Source organism: Trachemys scripta, chromosome 14, assembly GCF_013100865.1.
Source record: "Trachemys scripta elegans isolate TJP31775 chromosome 14, CAS_Tse_1.0, whole genome shotgun sequence".
In the NCBI taxonomy this organism is placed as follows: domain Eukaryota; kingdom Metazoa; phylum Chordata; order Testudines; family Emydidae; genus Trachemys; species Trachemys scripta.
In genome coordinates, this window is record NC_048311.1 from 9,102,890 (window position 1) to 9,117,244 (window position 14,355).

The 14,355-nt window shown below is 46.6% G+C and overlaps 1 protein-coding gene across 1 annotated transcript in view; it reads right to left on the reverse strand.

Moving 5' to 3' along the window:
- LOC117887360 (myosin-13) overlaps window positions 1-14,355 on the reverse strand; it is a 68,655-nt gene that overhangs the window by 13,109 nt on the left and 41,191 nt on the right. Inside the window, exons 21-29 of the mRNA XM_034789900.1 lie at window positions 13,130-13,372; window positions 10,419-10,595; window positions 10,041-10,186; window positions 9,865-9,955; window positions 6,829-7,218; window positions 6,613-6,739; window positions 5,918-6,036; window positions 4,904-5,100; window positions 4,083-4,266 (exon numbers count right to left, since the gene is read on the reverse strand). Of these exons, the coding sequence (XP_034645791.1) occupies window positions 4,083-4,266; window positions 4,904-5,100; window positions 5,918-6,036; window positions 6,613-6,739; window positions 6,829-7,218; window positions 9,865-9,955; window positions 10,041-10,186; window positions 10,419-10,595; window positions 13,130-13,372 (1,674 nt within the window). The remainder of the gene's footprint in view (window positions 1-4,082; window positions 4,267-4,903; window positions 5,101-5,917; window positions 6,037-6,612; window positions 6,740-6,828; window positions 7,219-9,864; window positions 9,956-10,040; window positions 10,187-10,418; window positions 10,596-13,129; window positions 13,373-14,355) is intronic.

A 14,355-nucleotide genomic window follows, 5' to 3' on the forward strand; every position in this document is an offset into this window, starting at 1 on the left:
TAGGAAAAACTATTTCACAAGGAGGGTGATGAAGCACTGGAATGGGTTACCTAGGGAGATGGTGGAATCTCCATCCTTAGAGGTTTTTAAGGCCCGGCTTGGCAAACCCTGGCTGAGATGACTTAGTTGGGGTTGTTCCTGCTTTGAGCAGGAGGTTGGACTAGATGACCTCCTGAGGTCTCTTCCAACCCTAATCTTCTATGATTCAATGTGAAAAATTCATAGCCCAACAGATGAATGTTTATCCAAAGGCACAAGATGTAATAAATGCACAAAATAGAGACTTTTGCAGCTGTTTGCTCTCACTAGGCAGTAAGAGAACTGATTTATATTATATAAAATCAAGAGCTAGGTTTCTGGGATCTATCATGTGAAGAGACAGAGCCTGCCTGGAGAGTGTAACTGAATATTCATGGAAAGAGTATTGACTTTAAAATTGACTCAGAAGCAGACAAGACAGTCATCTCAGAAGGGATTTCCAATAATCCCTCCTGTAGGTGAAATCACCTGATACAGCCCTGACTAGCTTGGGAGGTGCTCTGAACTGCATGGGCTAGTTTACCACAGAGACAACTTACAAACACATAGCTTTACATTCAAGTTCATATGATCAAAGACAAAAAACCTTCTCAGCTGCAGCATGGCAGCCATGATGGGCCTAGTGAGAAACTCTAGAGTTTGGTGATAATGAACTTTTGAAAAAGATCCAGTACAAGTAACCTCAAGAGACACTGCTGAACCTTACAAAGTACAAACACCTCTATCAGACAGACCATGAAATTCAGAGGACATCTTTACTTGCTTACAGTGGACTATTTTTTCCAGGTATATAGCAATAATGTACTTGAAATATAACATGTCACAGTATTATTGAGACACTGAAATGCACTTTTGCTCACTTCAGTATTCCAGAACAACTAATGATGGACAATTGACACAATTCACTGCAGTAGAATTTAAGTCTTTCCAACGAAATATGATTTTTATCATATTGCTAGTAGCCCACATTACTCACAATCGAATGGAGAGGCTAAGAGAGTTTTACAGACAGCCAAGAAAATCCAACAACAGGAAGATCCATTCTTTGTTCTTCTGATTACAGATTAACACCAATAACAGCTACAGGATATAGTCCAGTACAACTCCTGGTGGGAAGACAACTCAGAACTACATTTCCAACTTTGAACAAGAAACTATCTCCGAAGTAGCCATATATGAAGAAAGTAGTCATATTGGCTAAAAAGGCAAAAAGAGCTTTCAGACATGTTTACAACACATGCCACTCAGCTAGAGAATTTCCAGGTCTAGAACCTGGTGACTGTGCTTGTGTCAAATTGCATTGAGAAAAAGGATGGAGAACCCTAGATCTTATAAAGAAAAATAATTAATCGCCCAAATTATACGTGATCGAGGCCAACAGTCTAGAGTTCAACAGAAACCATTGATATCTAGAATGTGTTCCCCAGAAGGACTAATCAACAGAGCAAACTCTACAGCTGATGGATGCAGAACAAGAAGACAACTCAAAGATTCCAAACCGATCACAGTCAGTCATTACAACTAATGGACAGCCAGATGACCAAGTTGTTACGTGTTCAAGTCATGTAATCAAAAAACCAGTATGATTCAGAGACACTTAACAGACTGATATGTACTGAAGTTTAAAGATAGTGTACACATTATAACAGTTAGGAATCTACAACTTATATTGTAGTTCTATTGTTATATTGTGTTATATTGTTGATCCATTAGATAGTGCCACATGTAACATACCTGACTTAAGCTCACAACAGTCATTCCTAGCGGTGCATTAAAGGATCTTATAGTGAACACATCTGATAGATCTCTCTGAGAAGGAACTAAGAAAGCTCTATTGCCATTCTATATCTGGTACAGAAGCCTGATCTGCTAGTAGCAGCCCTGCAACCTACTGTGCACAAGGTGTACATGACATGCCTCTCCTGGGCTACCTCTCAGCCCTAATCTCTTGTTGAGTGCTGTCTGTCTGGACTTTCTCCCTGGAATCCTTCCCTCAATCTAGTTCCCCGCATATCCTTATTCTCAGTCTTCATCTGGGCCATGTGCCTGGGGTTTGGCCCTCTTTTTTCATGGCCAGTCACAGGAAACAACGTCCTTCCTGCAGATCCCATCCCGAACTAAGCTCTCCCAGCCCTTTATGGAAATCACTCAACTCCTTCCCAGGTGGATCTGAATTTACCCAAGCCATCCGATCCCCAGTTGATCAGGATCAGCTGGGGTGTGGGGGTAGTTGATCCATCACAGGGAAGACTGAGCCCAACTCCCCTTAACGGGCCAACCAGTCTGTGGCAGCTTCCAAAACCATAGAGCTGTGCCTAAAGGGTAAAAATTTGGCCATAAATCCTGTGCATAGCTGTGTGATCACAGGGTTACCAGGGCTATCTACCGTTTTGGGAGGAAACTGAAAAATTGTTTTACAGGCTCACTCAAAGGCTCTGTTCAGATGAATATAACCTAATGTAACACCAATTTTTAAAAAGGACTCTAGAGGAGATTCTGGCAATTACAGGCCAGTGAGCCTAACTTTAGTACCAAGTAATTTGGTAGAAACCATAGTAAAGAACAGAATTATCAGCCCCCTAGATAAACACGATAAGTTGGGGAAGAGTCAATACGGCTTTTGTAAAGAGAAATCATGCCTCACTAATCTATTAGAATTCTTTGAGAGAGTCAACAAGCATGTGGACAAGGGTGATCCAGTGGATATAGTGTACTTGGATTTTCAGAAAGCCTTTTACAAGGTCCTTCATCAAAGGCTTTTAAGGAAACTAACTAGCCATGGGATAAAAGGGAAGGTCCTCTCATGGACCAGTAAGAGGTTGAAAGATAGGAAACAAAGGGTTGGAATAAATGGTCAGTTTTCATAATGGAGAGAGCTGAACAGCAGGGACCCCAAGGATCTATACTGGGTCCTGTTCTGTTCAACATATTCCATAAAGATCTGGAAACGGGGGAGAATAGTGACATGGCAAAGTTTGTAGACAATACAAAATTATTAAAGATCCTTAAATCCAAAGCAGACTGTGAGGAGTTACAGAGGGATCTCACAAAACTGGGTGACTGAGAAACAAAATGGCAGATGAAATTTAATGTTGATAAGTGCAAAATAATACACACGGGCTGTTAGTTCAGATGGTCAGGGATGCAACCACATGCTTGGGGAGACCATAAACCTCTCATTGCCTGATGCCAGGAGGGGCAGACAGGGGTGGATCCATAATTGTCCTGTTCTGTATACTCCCCCTGAAGCTCTGTACTGGGTACTGTTGCAGACAGGATACTGGGAAAGAGGGACCATGGTCTGACCCAGTATGGCAGCTCTTATGTTCTTATATAAGGCTCTGACCACTGCCATTTCCTTCGCTAGAGCTTCATGATTTCTAATGTCCTTAGTGGGTTGCTGTGGTTTGAATTCTGGTCTCTTACCTGGAGATAGATTGGCACTAATACATGATCCATCTGCTTTATGATATTGTTATTATTACGTGTATGTGAAGGTGCCCAGCACCATGGTATCTGGACACTCTTTACTTAGGTTAGACTGAGCCCAACTAAAGCTGTGAATAAAAGTAGAGCTTTCATAACTGCACAGCACCTTGTGTTGGGCTGTCAGAAATGTATACTGCCCTCTTGAGACTCCAGGTGATTGGGAGCCAGTTTAGTCTCTCCAATTGGGTGGGAACATCAATGACATTCTGTGATCTACAAAACTTTGACTTTCTTTGAAAAATGCAGGGCCACCCAGAGGTGGGGGGGGCGAGTGGGGTAGTTTATCCCAGGCTCCGGGCCCCGCAGGAGCCCCATGCGCCCTGGACCGGCGGCGGTCCGGCTCTTCGGTGGCATTTCGGCGGCGGGGGGCCCTTCAATGCTGCCAAAGATGCAGAGCGACTGAAGGGACCCCCGCCACCGAAATGCCGCCAAAGACCCGGACCGCTGCTGGGTGAGTACAAGCGCCGCAGCTCCCCCACTTTGCCCCAGGCCCCCTGAATCCTCTGGGCGGCCCTGGAAAAATGGAATGAAAAATGGGATTGCTCTGAAAGGACCTTATCGAAATTCCTCTGCTTCTTATCGAACGCTGCACAAGCTGCATTGGATCGCTCCATATCAGTCATGAGGTCATCCACTTCCCCCTGCAGTCTCAGCTTCGTCTTCTCCAATGAGGCACACCTGGAATTGATTGCCTCAGTCTGTTCCTCTGACTCCTGTAGACGCTGAGCAAGCTTCTTTCTGTAGGGCCAGACATCAGTGCTGAATGGAAACGTCCAGCCCCTTTGGGGAGCCTGTGTGAGGGAAGGACTGGAAGGAAGCCAGGGGTGGCCAGAAGGGAGTTTGTTGTAAGGTCGGGAGAAGAGCATGTGAGAAGTGGGACAGACAGCATGGCTCAGGAGGCATCTGAGGAAGTCTGGGCTGGCTCAGGGAGGGTGCTGGATTGGAGTTTGGGAGAGGAGAATAAAGAGCAAGGAAAAAGGGCATGTGGGTAGTTGCAGCCGAGGGATGGGGGAGGCTGGAGAGAAGTGAGGTATGGAAGAGCAGCAGCATCATTAACCAGAAGGGAGTCTGGTGGGGGAGGGATCAAAGGACTGGCGAGGATCCAGAAAACAGACTCTGAATAGCAAGTATAATGTAAACTCAATGGGAAATATGATGACTCAGCTGCGGTTAACAATGGAAATCTAGCACAAGAACTAGCACACTTGTCCTCATCCAGTCACAATCCCCAGAAAGCAGCCCACAATCCATTACTGCCCACTCCAAAGCACACTGTTCCAGGCACTCCCTTCCCTAGCACAACCTTGCTTCTTCCACTTCCTCCCACATTCACATCCAGACCTACTTCCAGTCCTGCTCCCATCTCAGCACGTACTTGGCCTCTTCCAGTTCCTCTGTGCGCTGAATGGCGTCCGTCTCATATTTGGTTCTCCACTGGGCAACTTCATTGTTGGCCTTGGACAGGGCACGCTGCAGCTCACCCTTGGCTTCCTGCTCCTCCTCATATTGCTCCCGGAGCAAGTCGCAGTCATGGCGAGCAGACTGAAAGGCGTGGGCCAGTGCGTTCTTAGCCTTGGGAGGTATAATGAAATGAGTGCTGTCCAAACATCACATTAACAGATTTTTAAACTGCAGTCCTGTTGGATGTTTTAATAAAAAAGGACACATGCTGCCAGTGAGTGAAATTCACTAGGTCAAGGGAAGAACCAGTGTGCAGAGTGATCTACACTTGGGGTCCTTCAGAACATTACTCAGCAGAGGCCCTGCCAGTTTGGATCTGACTCATGCTCCATCTAGCTCAGGATCCTGTCTCTCACAGTGGCAGTACCAAGAATGTCAGAGGAAGAGACGTCGCAGCAGGCAGATGTGGGATAATCTGCTCCTAGGGAAAGTTTGCCCTGGCTTCCTCATGTAGAGGTTGGCTCACAGCTGAAGCAGGAGGAGATCCTTTCAAACTTTTCAAATTCTGTGTATTCTAAATTTGGGCATTCTTGTTATCCACCTAAACAGGGGATCCTTTCCTGAATCTTACTACATTCTTTGCCTCATTTGTATCTTGTGGCAATGAGTTCCACAGACTAATTATACATCAAAAAGTATTTACATTGGTTGCCTTTCAATTTTGTTGACTGTCCCCTTATTTTTGTGTTATGAAACACAACAATGAACAGAGGACCCCAGACCATTCATTATTCTGTATACATTTCTAATCTCCCCTTTGAGTTTCACTCTCCGACAATGTTGGATGTCAGCTTTACTTATATTATTGCTTCTTAGGTATGCTACCTATTCTGGAGAGGGACAGACTTCTTGACTGGTTCAGCTGGATTTCTAGCTCCAGAATTTGCTGAGCCTCAAGACATCGCAGAAATCTTTTAGGAGAAATCACCTTGTTTTCTTCCTCTAGCTGCCTCTTCAGCTCCTCTGATTGCTGAGTGAAGGCTTGTTTACCTCTAGTCAACTGAGAAATCAAGGATTCTTTCTCTTCCATCTGTCGAGTGAGTTCACCTAATGGAAAAAATTCACATGATCAGATTCTAGAAACACTAGTCACATGGCATCTCCCTCAGCGCTTTCTTAAAACTTGCTTCTTCAAAGTGGTTTAAACTCCTACAAACTACCCAGGACTGAGATACATCTGTATAAATCTCAAGGCATTTTTATTACTCTGCTCAGTGCCACATGGGATCTTCCCCCATCTTCCCCTCATTTAACCATTTCTGATTGTGTTCTTTCCACTGTTGCTCACACCTTAACCTAAACTGTGCATTCTTCAAGGCAGGCGCTCCATTTATGTTTCTGTGAAGTCCCATGCCCATCCATGGCACCATAAGAGTAATACATTATAGGATACACCAAGTCCATGTCCCAGGATTGTTCCCTATAGTTCATATGCTGTTGCTTGGTCCAGCCTTCTTTTAAATGGTGGTAGTGTTTTCACTACTTGCACAGGAAGAATGTTCCACAGTCTAAGCACTGTGTTCAGTTACCATGGTGATGTACATGTTAAAAATGCATAGATATTTAGACAGCATGTTCAAAATGTCAGCACAAAGAACTTTTACGGGTGGTCTCTGGGCGTACCATTCTCAGTGTGCAGACGCTTTTTCTGTGTGTTCAAATCATTGATTAGCCTCATATGTTCATCGTTTTTTGTCTTGGTTTCACTGAACTGGTCTTCAAGGGCTCGGCACATCTTCTCCAGGTTACTCTGTTAAAAAATATAAAATAGATGATTTAGCTTATCTAACATTGTTGCAGAACAACTGTAGTGGGAAGAGTAACACACTGTCCGGCTACCTTGGCTTTGGAGACAGTCTCCATGTTACTAGCCAGGTCGTCAATCTCCATTTTCAGTTCACTCTTCTCTTTCTCCAGCTTCTGCTTGACTCGTTGCAGGTTGTCGATTTGCTCCCCAAGCTCTGCTGTGCTGTCTGCATGCTTCTTCCGGAGGGCAGCGGCTGTGGCTTCATGCTGCAGAGTGGCCTCTTCAAGGTCTCGGCGCATTTTCTGGAATTCTGCCTCACGCTTCTTGTTCATCTCAATCTGAACTGCTGTGGCTCCACCAGCTTCTTCCAGACGCTCACTGATCTCCTCGAGTTCCCTGGAGAGATCAGCCCGCTGCTTCTCTGCTTTTGCCCGAGAGGCACGTTCAGCCTCTATCTCCTCCTCCAGTTCCTCCATGCGGGCCTGTGAGGGTTAATTTGTGAAATCAATAGTTCTGAACTGTCAGGTTTGGAATTAGTGTTAGGCAACAGCAGCACTTATACTTCCATTGTTGTAGGGCCAGAGGATGAAGTTCATAAATACTTTAGGCCGCACCGGAAATTACACTGGCCTGTGGCCTTGGACAAACAATATGCAGTTCTGGAGCAGTGGCAGATTGAAGGCCTGATATTTTATAAAGCTACATATGGGAGCTCTATAGATTTCATAGAGTTTAGGGCTAGAAAGGATCATCCCGTCTCATCTTCCATATAACACAGGCCACTAAACTTCACCCAGATACTCCTATATTGAGTGCAATGACATTAGTTAGACTAAAGCATTCCAGCAGTCAGTAGACTAAATTATTGTGTGCCACAGGCAAAGAACAGGAGATACCGAGATGCCACCAAAGCCTGAGGCCCCTGCAATGGCAGGAAGTTATATAATAAAAAGCCAGCATTGTACCTTTGTAATGGGTTAAGAGATTTGACTCTATCTCTGGTAAATCTTGATATTGCAAAATTATTCTAGAAACTGTCAGACCAGAACAGACCATTATCCTATCTCCTACAGTGACCAATATCTATACTTCTGAAGAAGATGAAAGAAATCCTGAATTGGGGAGTTATGGGATATCCTGCCCATAGAGGAAACATTTGCCTAACCCTGTCATTCAAAGGGTGATTTCTGTCCTGGATCATAAAGGTTTATATCACTTCCATTTGTATCCTCAGTCTTGTCACTCTGGATGTTCTTGTTACTCTATAAATATCCAATTTGTTTTGGAAGCCTGCAAAGATCTTGGTCTCAATGATACCTTGTTACAATGAGTTCCACAGGCTAATTGCACATTACTTAACAACAGTTTCCTTTTATTGGTTTCAAATGTGCTGTTTTTCAGTTTTAAAGAATGGTCCCTTAGTTTTGAGTTATGACAAAGGATGAAATGGAATGCCTGGTTTACCTTCTCTCTGCCATTCATTATTTTGTATACCTGTGCCGCACCACCCCCACTGGTCTCCTCTCGAAATGAAAGAATACCAATCTTTTCAATTTCTCTTCATATGACGGTCTTTCCTTGCCTCTAACAATTTCCAACACCTATCTTTGAACTGTCTCTATTTCTGCTGTATGGTTTAGATGGCCAGACCTTCACACACTATTCCAGAGGAGATCAAATATTGATTTATGTAATGGCATTAGATAATTTTCAGTGTTATTTCGCATCCTGTTTCTTATACATCTTGACATTTCATTTTGTTTTAACCACCACGGCACATGGCAGAGGTCATCAATGAGCCATTCACAGTGATGCCCAGATCTCTTCCCTGAGTTGTTACAATTCATTTAGAGCCCAGTAAGCTACACAAATAGTTCAAATTATTCCCTCCAATTTGCATTACCTGGCATTTGTCAGCACTGAAGTTCATCTGTCATTGTGTTGACCATTTGCCTAATTTAGTTAGGTCCCTCAAAAGTTCCTCACAGGTTTCTCCAGCCCTGACTAACCCAATAATTTTGTATCACCTGCAGATCTTGCTGCCGATACCCTTTTGCAGATCATTTATAAACAACACAGTCCTAGTCATGGAACCGTGGCAGTCCTACTGATTGCCTTTCATGATGAAAACTGACCAGTATTCCTATTTTTTGTTTTCTGCTCCTCAGCCAGTTTCTGGTCCATGCCAGTACTTTCCCTCTCGCCACATGACTGCTTCAGTTCCTTAACAGTCTCGTCAGAAGGTCTTTGTCAAAGTCTTTTTAAAGTCCAAATAAATTATGTCAACCAATTTTCTTTTACTCACTTGTTTGACATTTTCAAATAATTCTTATGGATGAGTGAGTCATAATTTTCCTTTGCAGAAGCTGTGGTTTTTAGTCCCTACTACATCATGATAATGGAAAAGCTCTTTAAGCAATTTTTAAAGGTTTCTAAAGTGTATTTTTTACAATTTTGTATCCTTTAAATTACCTGTATGTTTGGACATGTGGTACTGAAGCAGCTTTACAGGTGGAGAGATACAGAAAAGAAAGAAGTGTATTTTACTTTGAACTTTATCACAAAGTCCTCAGGAGAAAGTTGGTGTTTCCAGAAGAAAAAAATTTGGAAACAAAATTCTCCCTGACAAACCAGCTCCATTGCTTCATTACCAGGATGGTTCACATTTCTATGGGACATTAGGACAGAGTTAAGGTAGTTTGTGGAAACTAAACCCCAATTTTTCTGAATTTCAATGGCATTTTCCTCCAAAACTGCAACGTTCTAACACTATTTGTTTTGTTTGAGGGATGTACATTTCCAACTCTAACCATATCTTAGCAAAGCTTGCTGTCTGGAAATTACTTTTTATTTTAACTTTATTTCTGGACATTCAGAACTGTACATATGCACAGGAGAATATCACTGTATATACAGTAACTTACCAGTCAAGGGCCATGGTAACTGGAGAAAGTGCACTTGGGTGATTTATTAAATTTTGAGTCATGTTAATATTTTCATTTATGTGCAGGAAATTCTTTCTACTAGAATGTTTTAAGAATAAATACCCATTAATACTGCAGAAAATCTGATCAACTTTAAAGTGATCTTTTATGAGCATGAAGACACCAATAGCTCTAAGGCTTTACCTGCAGTTCCTTAATTTTTTTTTGTAGCTGAGAACTTTGAGCCTGTTCATCTTCCACTTTGTTTTGTAACTGACTGATTTCAAACTCCTTCCTGGTAAAGAAGAAAAATGTAAAAGTCAATGTTTTAAAGACAAATTTGGACCCAAATTCAGAGGGATTAAAAAGCAGTGCTATACTTCTTCAGTTTGTCATCCATTTGCTGCTTGTCATTTTCCAAATCCATGATGGATTCATGAGACATCTTCAGATCCCCCTCAAGTTGTCTCTTTGCTCTCTCAAAGTCCATACGAAGCTTCTTCTCTTGTTCCAGAGACCCTTCAAGCTAAAACAACACACAAAACACACCAGCACTTTGAGAGGAACAGATAAAACACAAGCTGCCCCAAACAAACCACACCAGTGTGCCAATGGTTTTCTGAAGGCTTAAAAATTATTTGTGTGGGTTTTCCTGCTTTAAACACAGCTCATCCATCTCTCCACACATAGTCCAGCCCTCCCCTAATCCACCACAGCATCTACCTATGGGGTTCACCCTCACAAAAACCTTCTCTTACATCATCCACTTGCTGTTCCAGCTTAGATTTTGTTTTGGACAGCATGTTGACTTTATCCTCCTCGGCCTGCAGGTCATCCAGTGTTTGCTGGTGGACCTCTTGGAGGGCTTTCTTCTCCTTTGTGAGCTTGGAGATAGTTTCATCCAGAGCCGCCATCTCTTCAGTAAGATTCTTAATCTAGAAAACAACCAGCACCCATATTCTGAGGGGTAGGTGCAGTGTGTGGTATTTGGATGCATAGTGATCTGAAGGCACAGGGAGCACATAAGGAGGTGCCCTTTGCCAAACGCTTGCACAGGGATAGGCAGTGTTTCCTACAGTGCAGCTCTGTAGGCACTCAGGATGTGTGTGTGTGGGGAATACTCCTCTAGGCTTGCTATACTTGCTGGTAATGATAGGTGCCCCAGCATGGCACTCCTGTGCTATCTGCAATCTGATTCTGCCTGTGTCCTGTCCTGGAGATGGGCAAGGGCTCTCTTTCCCCTCCCCACAAATGCCCCTGTAAGGACAGATGTTGAGGCCCTCTGGGATTTTGTTGCTCTATGAGATGTGAATGTTGCAGTGACTGTTTCACTGGCTAGGGGCACAACTGGGAAGCAGTATGGACACACGATCAGCCCAAAAGATTCATCTCACATCCCTGCTGAAGCTTCCCTTCTCCTAGGAGAGGCAGCCCTCTGTGCAATCGAGCCACAGAACATCTTACACACTGCAGAAACCAAGGGCAAGAGGGACCCAGATGCAGTGAGAGAGGAAGTGATTTACTACAGACTGAGCATAGAGCCAGGTGTCCTGAGCCCTAGTGCAGTGCCCTTGTCAATAGGCCATGCTGGGCAATACCCCACACCAAGGCATGTGCAGGCGGGCTCAGAGATGGAGCTCTATGGAAAGGAACCAGTGGAATGATGAAGGAGAGATCTTGAGAGGAAGAGGAGGAACTGGCTCAGCCCAGCCAGCAGGAACCATAAATCTGCCAGGCTACATATTAACGCAGTGAGACTCTCGAGCCAATGGCAGTTTGCTTTTCTCATGCATAGAGGCTAACTCTGCTGGTTTGGTTATAAGCACCTATCACCTGCAAAGTGTCCTGCTGGCCACTGGGGGCTGCTTTTGTAACCCACGCACCTCCTGGGTGTGTTCTGTCCTCTCTAGTTGCACCGAGACCACTTAGAGATTAATGAGTCTGCTACAGCCTTAGCTAGGAGCCATGGGGCTTGGAGCAGTGAGACTCCTGCATTTAGCTCCAAAGGTCCCAGGTTTGATCCTGCCTGACTGGGGTTTGTCAGTGTTACACTGTGACATCTGCACAATGGGCAGGAAGGTGGCAGTCCATGCGAGCCCCCATCGTCCGCATGAGCCGGCTGTTCTGTCAGAAAGGGGCTATATTTTTTCCCACTGAAAAGCTAACATTCCTTCAGATGTGTCTTTTGCTGGTGAGTAATTGCAACCCCCTTCCCCAGTTCCTTGTATCTCAGTCTGATGTCACTTCAGCTCAGCATGGGTAAAATGAACAACAGTGCTCTAGAGTGCCACATGCCTTTGGTGAACCCCTCGCCCAGCGTACTGGGTAGGGTGACCAGGTGTCTGGTTTTCAACCGGAACCCCAGGTTGAAAAGGGATCCTGGTGGCTCCGGTCAGCATCGCTAACCGGGCCGTTGACGGTCAGGTTGCCGGCGCTGCACAGCGGGGCTGGCAGGCTCCCTGCTAGCTTCTGCACTGTGCGGCTCCCGGAAGCAGCGTCGTGTCCCCCCTCCGGCTCCTACAAGTAGGGGCAGCCAGAGAGTTCTGCATGCTGCTCCCACCCCAAGCACCACCTCCACAGCTCCCATTGTCTGGGAACAGTGGCCAATTGTAGCTGCAGGGGCGGCGCCTGCGGACAGGGCAGCACGCAGAGCAGCCTAGCTGCGCCTCCATGTAGGAGCCGGAGAGGGCACATGCTGCTGCTTCTGGGAGCTGCTTGAGGTAAGCACCACCTGGAGCCTGCACCCCTGACCCCCTTCTGGGCCCCAACCCCTTGCCCCCGCCCTGATCCCTCTTCCGCCCTCTGAACCCCTCGATCCCAGCCTGGAGCACCTTCCTGCACCCCAAACCCCTTATCCCAGCCCCACCCAGCATCTGCACCCCCAGCCAGAGGCCTTACTCCCCCCCACGCCCCAACCCCTGAGCCCCTTCCCATACTCCAAACCCCTTGGCTCCACCCCCCCAGCCCAGAGCACCCTCCTGCACCCCAAACCCCTCATTCACAGAACCACCCCAGAATCTGCACCCCCCAGTCAGAACCCTCACACTTCTCCACACCCCAACCCCTGGCCTAAGCCCAGAGCCCCTTCCCATACTCCAAATCCCTCGGCTCCAACCCCCAGCCCAGAGCCCCCTCCTGCATCCCAAACCCCTCATCCCTACCCCCACCCTGGAGCCCACACCCCCAGCCAGAGCCATCACTCCCTCCTGCACCCCAACCCCCTGAGCCAGCCTGGTGAAAATGAGCGAGTGAGTGAGGGTGGGGAGCACGAGCGACAGAAGGAGGGGAGGATGGAATGAACAGGGGGTGGGGCCTCAGAGAAGGGGTGGGGCATGGATGGGGCATCAGATAGGGGCGAGGCAGGGGGTGGGGCAAGGGTGTTCGGTTTTGTGCGAGTAGAAAGTTGGCAACCCTAGTGCTGGGAGCAGCAGGCCTCAGTGCTGGGCTGCCTCACTGAGCTCCCACTCACCTTGTTCTCCATGGCGTGCTTCTCCTTTTCCACTTTGGCCAGTGTCAGTTCCAGGTCGTCAATATCTTTCTTCAGCTCTGAACACTCATCCTCCAGTTTCCTTCTCTTTGCTGCCAGCTCTGCGTTCGTCTCCTCCTCATCCTCCACTCTTTCAGTCAGCTCCTTAATTTTAGCTTCCAGCTGGATCTTGCTTTTGATGAGCCCATCGCATCTCTCCTCAGCATCAGTCAGATTCTCACTTTCCTGGGGAAACATATTGGAGGCATGTTACATTTAGCATAAGAATGAAAGAGGCAATGGCACACACAGTGCTGGTGAATCCTCCATGCCATTGGAATGGACATGGCAGGATCCGGAACACGGGTTCCTTGGCTGACCCCCCCACTCCAACGGGATCAGCCTGGGACTCTGCACTGGCCCCCCATTCCAACCCAAACAACATGGGATCAGCCTGGGCCCCCACACTGCCCCCACAACCCCAATGACATGGGATCAGCCTGGACACCTGAACTCCCCCCAAGCCCAGGGATACCTGTTGCCAACTCTCTGTTATTTTGCAATGACACTGGCGATTCTGGGTGTTTTTTTACCTGTCTCATGAAAACGCAAAGGAAGGCACCAACTCGGGAGTGCTTGTGTGTTGGTGGGGCTGCAGCCAGCAAGGTGCCGTTTCCCTACCCCGTCTGTACGCAGTGTACATGGTGGCCCTTCGGATTGACCTCTCTGAACTGGAAAAGGGCCTGGGGAGCTCGGCTGTCAACAGCCATTGGTGCAATAAAGATCTCACTTCCCCCATTGCCTGTCTCTGAGCCCGGGACCCACGTGGCCATAACGACACTGCAACCGCTCAGGAGAGATGGAGTGGGGGGCCAGAAACGACCACTGTGATCATCTAGTCCCACCTCCTGCACCGCACGAGCTGGGGAACTGCCCCACATTTCCTAGCGCAGACCTCCTAGAACAACATCCCCTCCTGATTTGGACATGGCCAGTGATGCAGAATCCACTAGGATCCAGTGGCTGACCTTTGTCGGATGCCAGGCCCACAAACAAAATGGCTGCCCTTCTATGGTCCAGGGTGTGGACAGAGCACAGGGGTGAGCAGCAGAGACCAGTGACAGGGGGATGGGGACAGTGAGGAAAGGTGCAGGGGGATGGAGGGGACAGAGGGAGGCTGAAAGAGTCGCAGCGGGCAACTGAGGGGGGTACATGGAGTGTGGAGGGGA